At 46.5% G+C, this 22,086-nt stretch overlaps 1 protein-coding gene across 4 annotated transcripts; it reads left to right on the forward strand.

Annotated features, from left to right (window-relative positions):
- Positions 1-2,700: 2,700 nt before the first annotated feature.
- TMEM39A (transmembrane protein 39A) lies at positions 2,701-22,037 on the forward strand. Of its 4 annotated transcripts, none has more exons than XM_050708409.1 (10): positions 2,701-3,019; positions 9,482-9,562; positions 13,757-13,947; positions 15,302-15,524; positions 16,939-17,022; positions 18,434-18,576; positions 19,031-19,379; positions 20,185-20,372; positions 20,912-21,032; positions 21,530-22,037. In XM_050708409.1, the coding sequence occupies exons 2-10, from the start codon at positions 9,551-9,553 to the stop codon at positions 21,761-21,763; spliced, it is 1,545 nt and encodes a 514-aa protein (XP_050564366.1). In that variant the 5' UTR covers positions 2,701-3,019; positions 9,482-9,550; the 3' UTR covers positions 21,764-22,037. The 4 variants fall into 4 exon arrangements, with proteins under 4 accessions (XP_050564366.1, XP_035396969.1, XP_035396967.1 ...); XM_035541075.2 differs by lacking the exon at positions 9,482-9,562 and having other exon boundaries at positions 2,911-2,928; positions 2,979-3,019; XM_035541076.2 differs by lacking the exon at positions 9,482-9,562 and having other exon boundaries at positions 2,701-3,046.
- The last annotated feature ends 49 nt before the right edge of the window (positions 22,038-22,086 follow it).

Below are 22,086 nucleotides of genomic sequence, written 5' to 3' on the forward strand. Positions count from 1 at the left end.
GTGTTTTGCATGATAAAATCCCATACAAAGATCAGCTAAAACTGGTGAAGGAGATTTCACAAAATTGAACAGGGATAATCTCATCTCTCACACTGCCTGGCTGTGGCTGTTCCTTATTCCTCAGTGCTAGTTGTCTTAGCTAAGTCTGGGTAACAGTTTCCTTTCAAACGGGGAGAGCAAGGACCCAAATGTTGACAGTTCTCTCCGATGGATTCAGTGATGGACTAGTCACAAAGACCTTGACAGATAAATGCAAGGGTTATCTGAAAAGGAGTTACCAAAGATTGATAGGAATAAATCCTCATTCTGCAATTTTTCTGGGCTCCTACTTTTCATGAAAGAAAGATGAGGCACTCTAGTCTCCACACTGTTTAATTGAATTCTATATCCATGACCATTAATAAATAGTAAGCTGGGGAGAGAGTGTATGTTAACTTTAATATATCCATTATATCTTTGAGTCAAATGGATAGTGGCTTTAAGATTCTTCTGCATGTATCCAGACTTAAACTGATGTTCAGATTTGTAGCTGAGAAGAAATTCCCCCCTGTCAGATTAGCACAGACCCCTGTTTCTTGCATTACCATGCCATACTGTGTGGCTCCTTCAGCTAAGATCTCTCTGGACATATTTTACATAAATAGCAGCTTTCTGTTGCATCAGAGGCCTCAGGTCTTAGAGGACGTAGGCTAAGAACAGCTTATTTTGGGGGAGTTTGCACATTTTAGGTTTGATTTCTTTTTCAGCTGATCGAGAACAGAAGAACTCTTTGGCAGATTTTCTAGCACAAGATGTGTATTTCAGAGGTACAGACACACAGATTATGGCCACAGTCTACTGGTAGAACTGGGATGTTCTGTGGTCATTTCTGTGGCTTCCTATGGCTAAGCACCCTCGAGGTGTGAGGGAGGTGAGGCAGGCATATGCAGCCTATGGAGAATGCAGCACCTGTGGTCTAGTTCACATACATGGAAATTATCTGCAGATGTTGCTGAGGCTGATGGGAGGAAAATGAATGCTTGAGGGACCCTGATATGTTGGCAGGGAATAAGGAGGGAGAAATTTGTATCAGAAACGAGTCCAGACACACTTATAAGCAAATGAGACTTAACCAGAGTCCCTTCTAGACCGCCATTGTAAAAATAGAACAGAAGGGAGGAAAAGGAGGTAGGGTGGGAGGGCAAGCTGTTGTTCAGGCCATCCATGTGCCATTTATTGTAGACAAACCTAGCCTGAATTACCAGGTTCTCAGGGTAAATCTTTTAGGTAGTGAATCCCCACGCAGATTTGTCAATGGCTCTTGTGTAGGGTAGACAACCAGACAAGAATTCTGGGCCAAATCCTGCTGTAGCGCAACTCTGCCTTTCAAAAGTGTGCCACAAATTACTGAACAGGAAAGAATGATGTTTATTTTGACAGTTAAAAAATAAAAAAAAATATACCAAATGATTTTTTTTTTTAATACAAGCATCATTGGGTAGAGAGTGGGATAACGTCTGTAAGCTGGCCTAGAAGTCCCATTCTGAATGCTCCTGAAGAAAGTGATTGGTTTTATGTCAACCAACCACCAACCTTTGAGTGTTTGCTGCCACTTGGTGGCTACTGCAAATACTGCCCGATGTTTCCCCACTTTTGCTCTTCACTGGGTCTGTTGGTGCCCTGAGTTCTGCGGTATTCAGGCAGTCCAGGTCTTCCCCAGTTGGGCACCTGCAGCACACCTCCTCCCAGGGTGGCACTGGCAGCAGTCAAACTGTCGATGTTCAGTCATGGGATAAATAGATCTTGCTGTCTGTAATGAAGCAGTGAACTTTTATTTATTTATTTATTTATTTAGGCATCTCATGATGCAAAACATCGAGCTTTCTGGATTTATTGTTACCTGTGACCCTGTAGCAACAAAAAGGTACTTGGCATGGCAAAAAGCAACTAGAGTCTCTCCCCTGAAGACTCTTCTGTGAGTCTGGTGAGGGTGCAGATGATGCATGGGTTTGGAAAAACCAGGGATGAGGTTGAAGTGGCAGCAGTGCTGAGCACTTCTTTTGAGTTGCACAGTTCACTCTGTTCTGTTGTATCTGACTTGTGTGGTAATTGAACTGTTAAGGTGAATTGTGCCTGGCTGGGATGGAGTTAGCTTTCTTCATGAAGTCCATGTAGTGCCATTTTTTGGGTTTGTCACTGAAGCTGTTGGGAACGCCAATATTTTGGCCGTCGCCGAGCAGTGCTTACACAGCATCAAGACTTTCTCCTGCTCTGCCCTGCTGCAATTGCGGGCAAGCAGCTGTGAGGGGACACGGCCAGGACAAGGGGCATTCCCTACCCATTAATACCACGCTCAGCAATGAAAACTGAGGTACAGAAAGAAGGAACAGGTGGGTTTGGGGCTCCCAGCGCATCACTTGAGAGAGAGTGCTCTGACTGAGGGGGCTGCTTTGCTTCTTGTGTTGCTCTGTTTCCAGTTCTACCTTTTCCTTACCCCCCTCACCCCAACCCCCGACTCCTCCCGCAGTTGTGCTCCCCTTCCCAGCCCCCTGAGGGCACCGAGGGGCTGCCATGAGGGCTGCGGGCAGCGTCGGGCCGGGCTGCGGCCACCCCTAAGATGGCGGCGCGGCGCTGCCGCCCCGCCTCCGCGGCGCCATGCCCTCCATGGGCCGGCCGCCGCCGGCGGCCGCCGCGGTGCCTGCTGCCTGCCGCCGCCTGTCGCCGTGTGATGAGAGCATCAGCCCTCACTCCCTGCCACGTCTCCCGGGCAGCTGCGGCGCTGTGCGGGGCCGAGCCGGGCCGCCCGCCTCCCCTCCCTTCCCTCCTTCCCTTCCTTTCCCCGCGAGGTGGGGCCGCACGGCGGCAGGAGGGGCGAGCCCGCGGGGTGCCCCCCGCCGCCGCCTCCTCCTCCTCCTCCTCGTCGTCGTCCTCCTCCTCCTCCTCTTCTTCGTCCCCCCTCGGCGGCCCGGGGCGCCGTGGGTGAGGGGGCAGCGCCGCCGGGCCGCCGCTGCCGGCCGATGTCCGAGCCGTGCTTGGATGTGTGAGTACCCTGCGGCTTTCCCGGCAGGTGAAGCCCCTCTAGGGGGTGGGTGTGTGGTGGGTGTGTGTGGGGTTTTATGTTTGTTCTGCCTTTCTCTAATGAAAACTTGCCCGGGGTTTGCATTTTGTATGTTTCCCGAGGCCTAAGCGGTGTGTCTGGGCTCCAAACTGAGGTCTGGGGGTGTTGTGGGGAGGTGGGAGGGTGGATGGAGGGTTAGGCGTACAGGGGTCTCCGGTGGGTTTGCTTTGGGCTTTTAAAGCATTGTCCTGAAGTAATCAGACCTGTGAGGGGTGTGTGACACAGCAGCGTCCCGTGGGAGGCGAAGCACCGAGGCGATCCCCTGTGAGGTCTAAGGAAGTGTAACCGGCCGCAGGAGACCCGTCGTGCCCAGGGTGACCATCTGTGCCTATTTCTGTCGCTGGTCCTGCTTGCACTGTGAAGGAAACGGTGTACCAGTCATCCTCCGCTATGTAGGGTGGGAGCTAGGCCTTATTACATGAGTTAGCTCTTTCACCATTTGTTTTAATATGTGAATGTTTAGCTGAAACACAGGTAGCTGTGTTTGCAGCGTATGATCACTCTTGTGCATGCTTTTTGGCAGTGATTAACAGGTACCCAGCATCACTGGCATCTGTCATGGCTGTAAGTGAAATATTAAGATGTCTGTACTCCACAGGGGTGAGTTGTAAAGCTTTTAGAGGCAAGGCATCCTCTCTGTAACCAGCTTGAGTCTGTTAACTAGCTGTGATCAGAAAGGATTTTCTGTGAGAGGAACGCAGTAGTACTGGGATGGGACTGGAATGGCTCGGCTCTGGTTTTGCCAGATGTTGAGGGCAGAGCAGGACACCAGCCCTTTAACCCATAGTCTGCCCCTTTGCTTACCTCTTGGCACTTTGGCATGACTTTGCTTCTGATGCTTGTTTCTCCTTCCAGCTGCCTCTTTGGAGCACAGACTCCTTCAGCTGGGGCGCTTGGCATCGCACTTGAGGATGTTCTGCTGGTAAAACCTGGGCCCAGTGACGCCAAAGTGGTGACCAGGCAGTGCCAACCTCTCTGTGAGCTGTGCTGAAACTCCTTGTTACACCTTCTCAGACAGGGACTTCTTCAGGCGTGGATGCAGCCACTCTTTGTTTCTGTTCTCAACCATCTTTGACTCTGGTTTCGCAGTGCAAACCAGCACATAGGGTAGGAATGCTATCCAGGTCTGATTTTTTTGGAGGGACAGAGGTGCGCAGGTAATGTAACTTGGCCAGTTAGCTGCATCCACTGTAATGTGTACTCCATGTTTTAGGACCACAGAGTGTCTGTGTACCTCCTGTACAGACTCATTCCTGGCTGTCTCTTGGCAGACCTACTCGCAGTCATTTGAGACCTGATTATCAGGAGGTCTGGGAATTTAGGTGTTAGAGCTCCTGGATATGGGGGGCAAAGCAACAAGATAGTACTGATTCTGAGACCATACGACTCCTCAGTCTCAGTGCTTTCTGTGTGCCTCAGTATAATTAAATCCTAGGAAAGGAGTTTTTGTTTGTTTGTTTTCTTTATTTTCTTTTCTCCTGACAGTTACATTACAAGTAAGTGGTTCAGTTTTAGTTTTCAGTTTTTGTCAATACAAAGAGGAATGTGTTTTTAGCACTTTTGAAAATCAATTCATCTCTGTTTAGAGGGTTAGTTGAATTTGTTTACTATTAGAAAACTTAGTTTTAGAAATTTTACTGACTTCCAACCATTCTTTTGTTTGTTCATTATGAAATTTAGGTCCTGGTGTGTTTACAGACAGAGAAATACAGAGGAGAATTGAATCTGGTTTGCAGAATCTACTGAAATGCTTGGGATCTTTAGACTTCGTATTACTCGATCTGTCATACTTAGCTCTACAACACAATATTCTGCTATTTAATGCGTTTTCTTTTTTGAGGCCCAATTTTTATTCTCCTGGCACTGTCATTCAGTTGGAGACCTGATACAGTTTAGCGACAACACTGTGGTACTATTTTGTGCGTAAGAAACTGTAAGTAAGATACGAAATTATGACAGTGAGCCTTCCTTTTCTTTCAGTGATCCCTTTTGTTTGCTATCGCAGTATTCCACTGCACTGGAGTATTCCTGGCTGCAGAGTTTGGCTTTTCATGGTAAGGGGTGGTGTCATGAAGTTAGCACTCTCCTCTTCATTGTTACCTAACTGCACTGGGTCTCTTGTGGTGATGGAAACTTTATTTCATTTTTTCTAGCCATATCACAATTAGATAAGCAGTAGAATTTCTAGCAGGTGCTGTTTTAAAATTAGAGGTAAACCTCTAGTTGCTGTGTGACTTGGCCAAATCATTCATGAGCTGTCACAAACTTGCCTGAAAGTTTTCATGCCATTCTTCTTGGGGTGTGTTCATATGAGGGTCACTTCCAACAATTTTTTTTTTGACTTTTTGGACTGAACATGTTGCAAGCGGAAAACGAGACTTCTGGTGGGAAGTAAATATTATGCAACCTGGTCAGAAAAGCTGTGCTGGCTAACATGGTGCAGCAGCGTCCATGTGTGCTGACTGGCTTGAAATGTTTGGTTAAAGGCAAAATTATCAATAGACTTCGGTAGCCCAGAAATGCTTAGAAGGGAGCACGCATGCAAATTCAGACTGCTATATTGGTCTTGGTGTAATTAATTATACCAGGGATTAATGTATCCTATTTTATTTTCCTGATTTGCTAGATTAGTTGCTCTGCAAATGGTCTATGATGTTCTGAGTGCTGCCTACCACAGTAATGGAAATTGAATTGAATATCCGAATATCCTTACTGTTCTGTGGGGAAATTGCATGACCAGACCATCTGAACTGGATAAAATATTCCCTGTACTTGTTATTTCAGATGGAAACAGAGGGGATTTGGTGTATGTTCCCATGTGTTGTATGTTTTATTTGCAGAATTTTGATTTGTGCAAATTATGGTTTATGTAGAATTCCACTTCTCCGCAGTGTCAGGGAAGTAATTAAGTCGTTATTGCGCTGATACTTTCCAGTAGGAATTCCAGTCTGATGACTTGGGGTAAGGCTCAAGAGATGCCCAGCTGATTTGAATGCAGAGAGGAGCCAGGCCCTTCGTGGGATCTGCTAGCTGAATTTTGATGGGGTATAGGGAGGCACGCCTATGTGTACATAGTACCCGTAAAAGTTACGTTAGATGCTGTTAGAAAAAAACGTGAAATGCATTTGCAAAGTGTTTCTTTCTTGTGTTCTACTCCATATCTTCAAACTCATTGCTACAGATGGCAGATGCCTGCCTTATTTTTAGCTGTGTGAGGACAAAATAGAAAAATCCTAGTGACTCCCCATGGTTCGTCATCGTGGCTGATCTCCATTAAATTAAACATAGGGGTTGGCAGAGAAGCAAAACCAGCAGGAAAGCTGCTTCTGTTTGTTTAAAAAAAAGCTTGTCTAAAGTTCTAAAATAATACTATAAAAATATATTCACTACTACATACAGAGACCCCCTGGGAGGAGGAATACTTGCCCAAGTGTTTATCCCTTTTGGGATAAGGAAATGAGGCCTGAATCAGTAAAAACAACTTCCCTGCAAGTCAGTTGAAGAGGAGAGATTAAAAAGCAGAGTTCCTGGCTTGAAATCCTGTGCTTGTGCCATTAGACCATGTGTATGCATTGAGGATTTGGAAGAAAATGCAGATTTTTGATGGCTTGTTTGGCTGAACATTAAAAAGTGGGTTCTTAAGGCAAAAGTTGGTTCGTCCGCCCACCCTCCTCCCCCAGAGTTGTCTGTTTTGCTGTGTGTTTGTCCAGATAAGCTAGAAAAGAAAATTTCCATGCCCAAAGCCAAAATTGCCCTCCGTTTTCCAGTTACTGTGTGTGGCACTGCATAACAGAGGGCAGCGCCTTGGTAGTGCTGCACCGGTGGGCGGTGCTTGGTGAAGGACTTCGGTGCGAGATGTGCCTAAGTGTGTGCGTTGGTGGATTGTATTAACAGACAGCCTTCGTGGCGTTGCCTGTGGTGTCCCCAAAACCTCATCCTTGCCGTTTGGTAATTCCCAGACTTTGAATAGCAACATCCCTTGTACTGCAGTGTTAGTTGGTCTCAGAGCTGGCCATGTATTACTCTGCCTCCCCATCAGTGACACACTAGAAGTGCCTAAATGCCTGGTAAGTCCGTTGACCTCCCAGTAGTTGGTTTGTTATGGAGAAAACATACAGGGAATTGGTTTCTAAAGTGAATTTTTGTTTCTATCTGTGATAGGCGTGTGGAACTGGAGCTTAAACTTGTGGTGTTACATGCCCAAACCCTATTTTGGATCTGAAGCTTAAACTCTCTGGAGCTTTCAGATGACAATGCAAGTTGCCTTTGAGAACCATATGTCTAGCTTAGTAATTCCTGCCAGCTCTGTATGAGATGGGAATTGCTGTCCTTTTCCCCATACAATTGAGAAGCATGGGAACTGTAAGACCGAAATAGACCATGATCCAACTAGTCAGGACTGCATTTCCAGCTGGTGCTGGAAAATATCAACTTTGAAATTCTGCCTTGCTTTCATATAAGAAGCAAATGCTTTCTTTATTCCAAAATCCAGTATTGGGCTGTGATTATTGCTGTATACATCAATGGAGGCCAAAGAAAATATCTTGCTAACTGTGCAATACAGTTGTCTTGCTGAGAAGTGTATTATTTGCCACTTGTAGCTGATCAGCCCTGAGGACCATGGTGGTTTTTTTGTTGTTGTTGTTGTTTGTTTTGAATATTATTTCACTTGTCTTCATTCATAAAATTATTGTAGTCTTTCATTAAAGTCTTAGTAAGCTGTTTGCTTTGACATCCTGCAGCACTTAATTGCACAGGGTAATTACATGGTTATGAGGTATTATTTTATTACTGCATGAATCGCAGCTTTGTTCTTGCACTCTTGTAGCCAGCGGTTCATTGAGAGCGCTTAGTGTGTGCATCTTCTTTCATCCAATTTGCAAGGACTTGAGTTCATCTGTATTCTGAATAGGACTCGTCTCCTGCATGCCTCTGGAAATCTCTTCCTCGCTCCCCCTGAAGTAAGGTATTTGAGGGGATTTCTAAGGAATGTAGGATTTGGGTTGGAAATCCCTGTCCGTTTTTAAAAATTGCCTTTTCAATCTCATGGATAATTCTCTTGGTCTAGACTACTAAGGACTTAAATCCATGTTCCATTCTTGAAGAATAGGTCCACAAAGTGATCTAAACTGAGCTTACTGCATGCGCACTAACCTGGGTAGGCTTTTGCTGGAAAACTTTTCTTTCCTGCTCCCGTTTTTGTCAGTGGGTATTTGAAGTACTGTGACAGCTACAATCGGCAAGTGCTGCCTTCACCTTGTCTTTCTGTCTAGCTGTAGCCTGCGTCACTGAGGATGCCTGAAGCTAGTCACTACAGTATGTATGCAGGTTGTGAAATATTCCTTTTTCTTGCTGCTTCTACCCGTGGTTTTTGGCATGTGTGTGGAGGACTGATGGATGGATCCTCTTCCTTTCCAGCCAGAGCTCTGCTGTATCAAAAAAGCCCACGCTAACTTGGTCGCGCTGGTCGGTTTTGTTATTACAAGGGCGGTTCTTGGTTCTTAGTCACTGAGCAAAAATGAGCCTCACTCGTGCATCACCTGACGGCGCTGATTCACAGCCCTGCTCTCGGCCGGCCGGCTCGCTGCTTCCGGAGCCTGACCCTTGCCTCTGCTTTAGGGGCTTTCTGTATCTGTCCATCCCGAGTCTCCTTCTTAATCTGCTGCTCCTGTGAGCTGGCTGCAGCGTGAGGGCATGGAAAATGTGCTGACTTGGGAGACCTTGCTCCTAACCGGTTTGGCCTCCTTGCTCCGGGCCAGCTGGCAGGTGTGTGCCTCCCCAGCCAGCCCCGGTTGAAAGGTTCTGTTTGCGTAGCGCTGGGGGGCCTCTGCACAAGCCAAATATTTGGCTTTCCATCTGATAACTTATCGGTTATTTCCTCCTGAAATCGTCACGACGACCAAATGCTTTTTCATGCCTGAACCTGGTTAGTGCTTCCACAGAAGTTTTGCAGCATCTCGACTTCGGTGTGGCAGATGTGACGCCGCTGCCAAGGTGGCCTCGTGATTGAAGCGTGGGCTTGGGCATCACCGTTCCTAGGCTCAGTTCTTGATTTTTATTTATTTATTGACTGATTGATTGCAGTGTGTTGGGTGAATAGGTTGCCAGTTCTGTGTCTAAGTTTTCCATCTGTCAAGATGTTTTTATTTAAAAACTAAAATGAAATAAAATTGTCACACTAAGAGGATGGAAAAATGAGCCATAATAACTAGGACTCGTGGCAATTCCAAAGAAAACTTGAATGTAATGTGGATTCACAAATAATTCGCGAAGGCATTAGGATTGTTGGACAAATGCAAGTTTGGGATTAGGTTAACCAGGCCCAGCTACTTGAAGAGGGGATCTCTGTAACCCAAGAGACCTTTTTTATATGTGTTGTTTCAGCTTTGGAGACTGACTGGAGAGGCAGGGGGAAACGAGGAGAAAGAGCTATTTGTCTGCTAACTAAAAGTCATGATTGTTACGGTACGTATTCAGTCCTAGTGGTTAGAGAATTCTGTCCTGGTTTCCTCCTCACATCCTTTCAGAAATGGTTTCACCAGGGGCTAGCAACTGTCTTTGCAGCCTTGTGAACAAGCTTTTATAAATAAGCCACTGTCCAGGACACAGAGAGTTGTTGTCACCTGTGGGTGGCTTATGGACACTGGTAGCCTCCAAAGTTTACAGTACTGGCCGTGCTGCTCTGCAGCGGTGCAGGGACAAAGGCTTTCACACAGGCTCTGTTGAGCCAGGAGTCTAAATGGTCCTGTGCCTTTGCAGGCTAGAAACGAGCCTCACGGCTCGTTCAGGCCGTCCTTTGGTTTCATTTTCAGGACAGGCGCCTCTGAAGAGGAACAACGCAGAAGTCGGCGCTGCCAGTGGCAGCAGCAGGCGCGCCGTAGGGCTGGCAGCATTGTCAGGCACCCATATTCAGGAGCACCCTGGAGGTGTGCGGCACCGTTTGCCACAGTGAGGGAGCTCCAGCAGTGATGCTGAAAGCCTTCCTCATCCATAGCCGCAGGGACAATGGGGTGCTTCACCCCACGGTGTAACATGCTTCTTAGGCAGGGCACAGGCCGCTTGGATCAAGGTGGAGAGTTGCAACGAGAGACCTGTGGTCTTCTCAGGCTGCATCGCTTTGAGCAAGGGTGGCCACGTTTCCCTTTCTGCTCTTGAGAGCATCTGGTTGTAGGACTTCTGGAGCCAAGGAAAGCTTCTTGAGTGTTTTTTTTGAAGCTCTGACAGTTCTCAGGCCTTGGTACAGCAAGCTTCCCAAGAGGATTAGAGTCTGGGAGTTTTCTCCAATTAAAAAGCATTAACACCATCAAAATAACTGGCTACGTGTTGTAGTGTTTCCAGCAAAGAGATGGGGAGCGAGGCAGATTTTTCATTCTGATGAGTCACTGACTCTCTTCTGGTTTGTCCCTTGTAAGTACTGTTTAGACAGCTGCTGATGCAGGAATATGACCGAGTGATGGTCCCTGGGGAGCAGGGAGGGCTGCGTGCTCTTTCACCTCCGAACTGCTGGATAACTCATCTGCCTTGCTCTTCATTGGTATGGCTTGAAAGAAGCAGTACCTCTAGGACTCAAAGCTGTCCATACCCGTTTTCTTTCCACGTATGTGGACAGGCCCGCTGGCCTGTGCCAGATTTTCCCCCAAATCTTTCATGTGCATTTTTGTGATGCCCACTTCTGCCCTAGAGAGGAGATCTCGGGAGCAGGGCAGTTCCTGTTCTGGGGATGTTGAGGATGAAGGCACTACAAATACATGACATCATTTGAAGGGAAATTAAGGTGAACTGGGAAGAACACTGCGGAATCAAATCGATGGACTAAAGAGTCTTGACAGGAAAAGCTTTTATCTACCGTCACTTGCTTTCTGCGCCTGAAACTGTATATAAAGTGAGTGCTGATGGGTAGCTACGGGGTGGGGACCCTACAAGCAGAGAAAGGAGTCTGGTAGGACTGCTGTCTCTGTGTGGGTCTTTATGAGAACTTGTAATGACTTGGATGCACACACGAATCTTATCTATTGGAGTAGAAGGTCATGGAGGCTTTATTATGCGTAAATTTCACAGTAGAATCATGCTTTAATTTAATAATTGAAAACTATAAAAACTTCTTTTCCCTGTGTCTTCGAGGGCTGTGGATTGGTTCAAAGCCAAAAACGCAGGCTTGGAGGCAAACTGATCTGTAATCTTAACACTTTGTTTAACTTGGTCTAGGGAGCTTTGGTTTTGTGTGCCTAGTTTTACAAAACAAAAACAAAAAAGAAAGGTTTACTGGGCAGATTTCGCTCTAACAGACACCCTCCTAAATTGATCAGACTCTAGCAAAGTCAAGCTATTTAAAATGTGGCTTGAGTAACTGCGCTCATACATTAGCCCAGTCTATATGTTAATGGATCAATGTGAAAGGAATTATTCAAGTGCATTTAACATACGGTGCATTGACATTAAGGAGGGCTCTTTCCTACAGGCATTCATTTTTGCTGGTAGAAACTAGCATTTTACTGGTTTGCAAAACCAGCGGGTGGGAGTATGATTCCTTGGTGTCCAAGTGTTTATGTTGTTAAGCATGTGAAGCATACTAATGGGGATAGTATGAATGAGAGCTGTTGAATTATTTACATGAATTGTTGAACGTGGCATAAAATACCTTCTGCTAACTCTGATACCTCTGGTTTGAACACCAACTTAGGGCTATTGCATCCGTTATCATAAATATCCTGTAGGTTGGATTAGATCAATTGTTTTAGCTTCCACAGTTCCTGTAATAGTTTAATTTGGCTTCTCATGGCTTTGAAAGTTGCTCCTTTTATTTATTTATTTTTTTCTCCTTAGCTACTTACATAAAGTATCTGGATGCCCTAAATGAGTTCTGCACTGTCTGTTGCTGCCCCTGCTCATCTTGTGCATGCAAGAGAATTTTCTTCTGTTTATATTTAATGCCTGAAATTAAAACTCTAGAACATCCTAGAAAAGGTTCTCTGTAAGCTTTAAATTATTGACTAGAAAGGTAAAGTAGTACTCAGTTCTCTGTTGTGTCTTCTTTGGAATTACAATGAGAGTTTCAAAGCCTGCCAAAATACATTATCTCCCTTCAAACCCAAACTGTCCAGTGTTTACTCTCTCCTTTCGTGCAATTTCACAATGCCATTTTTTTTTCTCCAGAATCTCTGTTCTACCTTTTTTTTTTCTTTTTTTTGCAAGTGACCTTCATGTGGGTACATGCAAAGCATTCATATTTAGTAACACCTTATCTGTTTTTTGTTGAAACTTTGAGAATTGGCTGTTGGAGTAGAGATGAAGCTTGGGAAACTTCAAAACAAAAGAAAATTCTTTGGGGGAGGTGGGATTTGTTTGTTTGATTGTTTTTTTTTTGTTTGTTTGTTTTTTTCCTTTTGGAATAGTTCTCCTGCACACGGTGTTCATGGTGACAGTGATATGACTCATTCAGCAAACTTCCTGGCATTTCTGCCAGCCATGATTTCTCAAGATTTTAAAGGAGGTGATAACTGAATTTTAAGCAGATGTTAGGTCCCACCTGTAAATTTCAAAGCTGGATCCAGAGTGTCCAAGAAGGTGGGAGTGGATCCTGGGTTGCGTATGGCTGTGATGTTTTGCCAAAAGGGCACCTGAGTAGTGTTCAGAAATGCAGACACAATGACGTCCTTGTCATGAGGTGCCCTCTCTGTCTTGATTCTGTGTCCAGCATGCTCACTAGGAATGGCTTCCAGGATTTGTGCTCAAATTTAACCTGTCACTCCCTTATACAATTCTGCTAGCCATCAGAAACTTACGTGACTGCCGAAATCCTTGTAGTGCCATGTGTGAGATCAATGAAATAAATGCAAATTCAATGGGAATTGGTAAAGTCTTTGACAGACAATCCATCCTACTGATATTCTGAGTTGCCCAGTCTGTCTCATACAGTTCATTTTAAAGAACTGATGGATTTAAATGTGTCATTTAAAATAAACAAATATTTACAAGCTTACTTTCTAATTAGAAAAAAACAAGGCTGGGATATGTGGTTGCCTATCCATGCGTTCTAAGTGCACACATACATGTGAGTTTTGCTGCACTACTGTTAGCTAGAACTGCTTTTAAATGGCCCTCCTACTATCATGTCAGTCAGGCTTTCTTAACACAAAAGGGAACTGAACCATGCAGTTAAATGCTTTGCTTCATGGAGACCTATTAAGGCTGGCTGTTTTGTGCTCCAGCAGAGGGGGGTCCAAATTGCCTACTAGCACTACACCCTATCAAGTGATACGTTGAATGGTCAGAAAGACCTGCAAAGCTCCAGCAGCTACTTAGAGCAGAGCAGAGAGAGGGTTCTTCCCATACTTGCTTGCTGATGTGCCATCTCCAGCCCTGGAGATGCTCGGTAGAGCTTTGCAGCCAACAGGAACTGCTACAGGTCATTGGTGGTTGATTTAAGCAGACACTGTTTAAAGACATGGCGTCAATGGAGCCTGTTCTGTGCGTGCAGGCCGGCACTGATCTGGTGCTGTTGAAATGATACAGTGTTTTGGAGTGGAGATGGGTGTCCCAGCTTTACGACAAGGTCCTGCCTGTGTGTGTGGCTTCCTTTTGTGTGAACTCATTTGGCTGGGGTGTGAACCATGTCACCAGTAATTTGCAGCTTAAGTGATGTTTCTGCTTCCTTTGCAGACCTGGGAAGGCATCAGGATTGTCTGGGTCACAGGGCACAGCCTGCTGGAGGCACTGGAAGCGGACTGGTTCCTGGTCATGCCCGGTGGAAGGAGGGGACCCAGCCGGCAGCAGCTAAGCCGTTCAGCTTTGCCTTCTCTCCAGACTCTGGTTGGTGGGAGCTGTGGAAACGGTACTGGTTTGAGAAACAGGTGAGGACAAAGGTAGGATTGTCGAGACACCTGTGGCTAGGATGTTAAAAGCTAGGACTATCCACTCTGAACTCTGCTCAATGGTTAAAATCTGCCCCATGGGGAAGCTCGTGGAAGTGGGGCTGCGGTCGCACAGTACTCGTTTTGTCTTTCCCTGCAGCAGTTTGCAGAGCAGCGAATCCTAGCAGATTATGAGTCTTTGTCTCTATTACTCGGTTGTCTGCAATACCACAGGAAATTACTGCGACATGTCAGAGCTCAGCCGTGAGTCCTCCTCTGCATGATAGAAAGAAAGGGCAAGAGGATGTCTATATTCTGTTTTAAGCACTGTTGGATCCACATGAAACGGTTGACAAAACTAATCTCCATGTTCTGGGGAAGTTGGGGCTTGAAAAAGGAACACACGGAGACATTTATAGCTCTGCATTTAGCATAGGGCTAAAAGGCCCAGTGTTATTTCCTCCCCTGCAGAAGTCAGCAGGCTAGAGAAACCACTTGCTACATGTTGAGGCCCCAATCTGTGTGAGACAGGGTCATCCTTACAGAGTAGAGAGATCGAAGCCATTTAGCTTTGGCATTTAGGACTTCTCAGGCATCAGTAGGTGGATGGATGGCAGTCTTAGATATTTGAGGAAGAGGTGACTGTTGAGACCATGGTGTCAGTGCTGCAAGGTCCTAGGGGAGTGTTGCTTATCTCAGTTTCAGTCAGACAGCATAGTTTACATTTGAATTTTCTCCGCTAGTGTAGTGTGCAAGAGCTCTTAATTGTCCTAGCTTCCTTTGAAGGATAGGTTAGAAGTGTGAAGGCACTTGAGAGGTCAGCCTCGAGGAAGTGGCTGAACTCCTCCATTCTGTTTTTAGTTACCTCTCTTTAAGAGAGGAGCTGTGCCCAGAAAGATGACGGGCACTTTGCAGTACTGGAGAAAGAGGCCATGTGCTTCTGTCCTGGGGTGAACTGGGTGCTACTGCAGCGTCTCAGTGGTGAGTGGAAGGAGCCAACATTCAGTGCTCAGTTAGGCACAGAGTCCTTCATGGTTTTGCTTGAAGTTTTCTTCCTCATTGTACCTCTGCTCTTCCCTCTGCAACTCGCCTGAAATACAGCTGGGCACGTCACAGCACCTCTGGTAGACCAATCTATCAGTTGTATGCAGAAAACACTGGATAAGGGTTTTGTTTGTGTTAAGAGGAAGACAAAGCTCACCACCAGTCTTGTGCCAGTAGTATGAATGCAAGACTGATACCGTCTGTACTCCAGCAATGCCCAGTCCCAAAATCACAACCCTAAGCACTCCCTGTCCTGGAAAACAGTACAATGTAGAATGTTTACTGAATGAGTGGTGTCTGTCTGCTTTAGGAATGGTAGTGCCATCAGCCTCTCCGCACCTCCGATCACAGCGCTGATTACTCCAGAGCCTGTACGTCACTGCCGGATCCCTGAACTACCTTTAGACGGGAGCCTGCTCTTTGAATTCCTGTTCTTCATCTACCTGCTGGTAGCACTCTTCATTCAGTACATCAACATCTACAAGACTGTCTGGTGGTACCCGTACAATCACCCTGCTTCCTGCACCTCACTGGTGAGTTCCCCAGAAGATGCCATCACTTGTGCTTTGTCATTACACAGCTTCTTTTCATGCTTCTTCAGCTCAAGAGTCACCAAGCCTTTGATAGAAGTGGCTGAAGGGAACTTTGCATGTGCCCCGATCAACCAGGCCCATGTCATCCCTCATTTTATAGGGGAAAAAATAGGTAGAAGATGAGAGAAAGAGAGAGAGGTGTCAGCAGGGCTTCTTCGGTGGAAATTTCTTGCAGACAGTTGCATGGCCAAGCTAGCTGCTAGGTTTTGAAATGGAGTTGAACCTACAGAAGCCTACTTGCTGCTGTGGGTGCCTCCTCCCAGAGGAAACAACAGAGCTTAAGAGAAATGATGATGGAAGTTTGCATTAGTATCTCCCAACAGGTCAGCAGCAGAGGAGTTGGGGAGGGGGTCAGATCCTCACCTTATGTAGGCCATCCAGACTCCTTAGCTGCAGTCTTCCTGGCCCAATAAGCTGTGCAACCTGGCAGTGACCTGTACCTGAGTCAGCAAACCTTGTCTACATGAAGATAGCTTCTGAAACCCATATGATGTCCTTGAAGCATGAGGCAGTTCCTTAGGTAACTATACCAACAGGTGGTGCTAGTGTTCTAGTTATCCAGCTATTAGCTTCAAATGCAGCTACCCAATGCTGGACGCAGCTTTCTTTGAAGAAAAAGCTTTCTGTTTTAGACTCCCTACCTGAAAACATACCATTGACTTATGTTTGTTCCTAGAAGTTGAGCGTTCTCATATATCCAAAATGTCCTTCAGGTTCCAGACAGCAGTATTCACTCTACTGACCGTTCTAGCCAGAACACACAGCTTCATTGAAAAAAATTTAAGGGTTCCAGGAGCTGTATCGAACTTCATGCAGCCAGAACCAACGTTAACTTCCAGTACAGATCTATGGCCTATGAAGACAGCATTTCCCCCATCAACTTGATCATTAGGGAGCACTGATGGTCACTACAGCCCGTTTCTGAGACCAAAGGCTAAAGTGAGCTGGCATGCAGGACTCCAGACTCAGGTTTGGCTGCCTTGTTGTGGTGGTTGGTGCCTTTTCCCTCAAGAACCTGGAGACTGTTCTCCACAGTGGGATCCTGGTCCTAGAGTGCTCTTTGACCCCAGAAATACCTGTCTTGAAGGGTGGCTTTTTTTTTCCCCAGTTATTTTTTTTTAGTAGAAATTCCTCCTTGGGAAGTGACCTACAACATGTGGGGAAGACCTTAATTGTGGAGACGTTTCTGTGTTACTCAGTTTTCTCCCTTCTCTCTCACCCCTAATAGAGAGATTTGGGGAAATGCCCATGTGCGATCCTAGTGCTCTCAGCAGCCAGCTTTCCAGTCTCACCCCAGCTGGGTGGTTTTGGGGTCTGTTCCCCTGGTGAAGACCTTTTTTCTTTCCTCCTTCAGAATTTCCACCTCATTGACTACCACCTGGCGGCGTTCATCACAGTGATGCTGGCACGGAGGCTGGTGTGGGCCCTCATCTCTGAGGTAACCTTTCAGTGTTCCCTCTCCTGCCCGTAGGACTGATTGCAGAGCATCACTATCTACAGTCCTAGAAAGTTCTGAGAGTTGGGTAGCTGAAGCGTTTCTTCCTCCAGAACAAGTCTGGGTGTGAAATACTAAGATTTTGGGGGACTGGAGTCTTTTTTCGGCCCATTCATGTCCTGCAGTAGTGGGTAGCTCTGCTGTCTTTGCAGCTAGAAGATGAAATGATCCCACTTGCTTCTCTATCCCTGCAGGCACGATACTGTAGCTTACTGTCTCATGCCAGAGAAGCAGCTGAGAGAACTGCAACTTAGGTAGTAGAAAGGCAAATAGGGAGGATAGCCAAGACGAGAAGAGAGAACAGGAGATTAGAGGGGAAGTGTCAGAAGGAGGATATCTGCGTACGCTAAAATGAAATAGGAATAGCTGGTAGAACTGCTTTTCCTTGTCCTGGTCACTCAGTAACTGATGCTGTGATTGTGTGAGCTTAGATTTTGAGACGCTTTCTATCTTTGTGGGAGCAGAACCACACCAAGTATGTGTTTGGGAAAAGTTCTTTGGAGGAAAATGGAAGCTCTCTCCACTGAAACAGTTAATACTACTCCAGATAAAGCAACAAGTTTTAAGAACAAAAACTCCTAACAGTTAAGTGCTGTTGAACAGGTGAATAGAGAAGATGGATTCCCAGTTCTTTCATCTCTGATTCCTGCCATTTTCATTTTTGTTACCATCCTCCATAAAACCTCTCACAGACTGAAACTTCTGCTTTGAAACCTTCCATGCAGGTTCTTGCACATCCCATCTATTGGCTATAATCACTAAGAATCTTTCCATAGTTCAGTTTGCCTTCTCCCCTTTGAAGACTGGACCAAGCTTCTTTGCTGTCCTTTAGAAGGTGGTGCCTCCTCACTAGACTGTAGCCCGTACACGCAGTAGAGGAGAATGGTGGAAATCCTGGTTTGGGGATTGCCAAAGTGCACCATCTTTTCTTCCCTCAGCTGAGAATTGTGATAACCAGTTCTTTAGGAAAATGAATGCCGAGATCTGATCTTTGTAAAGGAAATAGCAGGAGGAAGTGTGTTGCAGGCTATCTTGGAATATCATCAGAGCATTAAAGAACCTGAGTAAAAATATCTTTTACTTTACAGTTCTGATTTTTAAAGGGCCCTATTTTAATCATGCCCTAGAACTTGTGCTTTTTTTTGGATCTTGTGGATTCTCCCAAACATGACATCAAGCCATTTCACCTTTATAAGAGAGAGTCAGTCTTCCTCTTCTTGGAGGAAGAGGGCAGTCATCCCTCTTCCAGTGCCTCGTGGCGCTTTCTTCCTGCTCCTCCTCCACAGGCACCCTGTGTGCTCACATCCTAGCACTCGTGCCACATGGCTGCTGAACGTTTCTTCTCTATTTGCAGGCCTCTCAGGTGGGCGCGACGTCAGTGATTCACTACATGGTGCGCTTGGTGCTGCTCACCCTCTGTGGATGGGTGCTCTGCTGGACTCTGGTCAACCTCTTCCGCAGCCATTCTGTTCTCAATCTTCTCTTCTTGGGCTACCCGTGAGTAACAATACCTCGTACCTGTAGGGCAGGGGGGAGCATAGCTGCTTAGGGGTGGCATGAGCTGCTGTGGGAACCCGAGCTGTTGGCTATAATCTGTCCCCAAGACACAGGCAGACAAAAAAAGCCACCTCATCTTACGAATAAAGGGAAAGTGGGAATGGCTAGGGGAGGTGGTGCCGACCCTATGAAGCAAATTGCCTGCAGTGTGCTATTTGCTATTTCCACTGGGATGACAAGTTCCACAGATAGGATTTAAAGAAACATCTCTGCAGTTTTCAAGGCTGCAGCATTGAGCCTCTTAGGGGAAGAAGAGTTGGCCACTGTCTTCTGGAGTGAGGGTTCCTGTGTGGTGTCCCTCTCATAAGGGCCAACATTTGTAGAGAAGGTGGACGCTGCTTCATGTTGGGTTGGCTGTCATTTCATCCCGTCTTTCATCCTTTTCTCCCTGCAGGTTTGGTGTCTACGTTCCTCTGTGCTGCTTCCACCAGGACAGCAGAGCACAGCCCCTACCTGCGGACTGTGGTTACTTGGTACAGGATCAGATGGTGGATGATGGGGCTTCAGCTGTCAGCAGCCTGGTCAAACCCAAAGATTTCCTCTCGCTTCTGTGGGAATCCTTGAGAGAACAGTTCAATAATCCTACATCTATCCCTACCCACAGCTGCCCCCTTTCCCCAGATCTCATCCGCAATGAGGTGGAGTGCCTAAAAGCAGACTTCAACCGCAGGATCAAGGAAGTTCTCTTCAACTCTCTCTTCAGTGCCTACTATGTGGCCTTCCTGCCACTGTGTTTTGTCAAGGTAGCTCTTGTATAGTTCTCTCTGTGCCCCTGCCCGCCGCCTCCTTCTGAATGTTGCGTGAATTGCTGCCAGGCCAGATTCCTGGTTAATTCCCCTTTTCTCTGTCTCCCCTTTGGCAGCCCGGATAGCGGAGCATGGCTGCATCCGGAGTGCACTAGTACTGCTCCTGGTTGGCGGATAGGTATTGCCATAAATGTGATGCACCTCTAGTCCCATCACCCCACTTACTAACTCCCCTTCTCCCACCCCCTGTCCTAGGCAGATGAATAGCTGTGTTCTTCCTAGAAAAGGGCACTTGTTGTTACTTGTCTCAGATCCAGTGTCCTGGGTTTCGAGTGCTTGGATCAGAGGCTTTGGTGTTTAGCCTGTTAGAAAACAGCCAACTAGGATGTCTGGGAACCTAAATCCAAGAACCCCCTTGTCGATGTGGGGGTTGTATTTTTTGTCTTCTTCTAATGCAGACGAGCTCTAGTTGGTGTAACGAAACGGGTAGGGCTCCACAGTCCACGTAGCAGTCCTTGTGCTCCTGAGGCAGCTCTGCGGAAAGCAAACCCTCCTGTTACCTGCTGCTGGAGGAGGAGAGGCACCAAGCTGCAGCATCATACCCCTGCCCTTTCTCCTTCAGGTCAAGGAGAAGGGAGCCTTGAGCATTTCCTAAGCTGTAACCCTCTGAAATCACTGGTCCAAAAGCGCATGCCTGTAATGTGTGGTGTGGGTCTGCTGGATGCACACGCAGTATGTCCCTTGTCATTCCCTCCTCTGCTTAGTGACAGCAGTGCCAAGTTCTTGTCTGGTCTCTTTGCAGAGCACCCAGTACTACGACATGCGATGGTCTTGTGAGCACCTCATCATGGTGTGGATCAATGCCTTTGTCATGCTCACCACTCAGCTGCTGCCTCCCAAGTATTGTGACCTGCTCCACAGATCAGCTGCCCACCTCGGCAAGTGGCAGAAACTAGAACATGGTTCCTACAGCAACGCTCCACAGCATATGTAAGTGTGGGGATGGGAAGGGGTCGGCGTGCCCAGCAAGGGGCTAAGACATTCCAGTAGATACAACACTGCTGATATTTCCTTATCTGTTTAGCAAGCTTTTCCACTCCCCATAGTGCCATGGATCGCAGACAACTCTGCTGGTCTTTCTGTTCACAAGAAACAAATGTCTGCTCTAGAAAGCTGTCCAAGCTCCTCTGGTCAAGTGCTGGTTCATTCCCAGAAACAAATGCTCTAATAATTCCTCTGGGCCACTGGAGCAGTAGCTTGCACAGAGGCAGGGGTGGCCCCCTCCAAAGTGGTAGGCCAGGTTCTTGCATGGGGAGCCATTTATTTACTGCTCAGTCTGAGTCCTGGTGAGCTTCTGATATCCTCACCTCTGTGTTGTTCCGATGGAAGCTGAGACACATCCCCGTAGCAGAAGCTTTGGCATTTTTCAGGATGCTAGCCCTGCCTGTGAACCTGTGTTCAGTGAGTTGAGTGTGTCCTCCTCCTTGCTGTCCCTCCGATGCTAACGCTCTGGCATTCTTTCCCTGCAGCTGGTCAGAAAACACAATATGGCCACAAGGAGTACTGGTGCGACGTAGCCGATGCCTGTATAAAGCAGTTGGGCCTTACAATGTAGCAGTGCCTTCAGACGTGTCCCATGCCCGCTTTTATGCAAGTATCTCTTCTCCTGACATGTCGTGGTGGTGGGAGGAGAGGCTTAAACCTAGCTGCAGCAGAACAAGGTTTGAGGCCGGGCAGCAGTCTGTTGCTGCTAAACAAAGTGCCTGTTCTCAGCAGAAGAGTTTTCCAATTGCAGTATCAGAAGGGAAGTAATGGCTGTCTCATCAGTGCTTTTCTCATCGTGGTGATACAGCACTCTCATCAGGCATGAGCATATTCTTAAGAGGTTGTAGTTAACAGAACTTCTAGGGAAATGGGAAAGCATGTCGGCTGGTTATTTCACCAGTCCTCCCCTTCTCAAGGAAAATGACGCTTCTACATGCCTCATGTCTTACGCTGCTTTCCCTAAGTAGCAGCTAGTGGTGGTTGGAGTACAAACATTCCTTCTGTCTAGCTCAGTGGCACCAGACACTATTATGCATGCACCCCTCCCCACTAACATTGCAAAAAGTTACAGAAATTTGTGCTTTTTACCTGTTTCCCTGCAGTTCCTTTTTCACCGTCCATTACGGCTGCTCAACCTGCTGATTCTCATCGAAGGCAGCGTGGTCTGCTACCAGCTCTACTCACTGCTGCGCTCAGAGAAGTGGAACCATACCCTCTCCATGGCCCTCATCCTTTTCTGCAATTATTATGTCTTATTTAAGCTCCTCCGGGACCGGATAGTATTAGGCAGGGCATATTCCTATCCACTTAACAACTATGGACTGAAGGCACACTAGGCCTGCCAAACGTGTACCCCTTCCCGTGCCACTGGGCAGGGAGGGAACCTCAGAAAAAAATATTTTCGTACAGTTCTATTTTTTTCTTGCGGCGTTTATAAATATTTAAAATATTTTATATTTTGTATACTGTTGTTTTTGTGGGGTGGGAAGGGAACTGGTGGCAATTAAATGTCGCTTTATAAACAAGGTGTTATTTTATATATATATAAAAAAAATCAGTGTGTATATACCGTATATCTATACCCATACATATATCTATGTGAAGCAACAGGATTGTTTGTGTGTGTGGTCACTGTGTCTGCTTTGCTCACACGATTGCC

Source organism: Cygnus atratus, chromosome 1 (assembly GCF_013377495.2).
Source record: "Cygnus atratus isolate AKBS03 ecotype Queensland, Australia chromosome 1, CAtr_DNAZoo_HiC_assembly, whole genome shotgun sequence".
Classification (NCBI taxonomy): domain Eukaryota; kingdom Metazoa; phylum Chordata; class Aves; order Anseriformes; family Anatidae; genus Cygnus; species Cygnus atratus.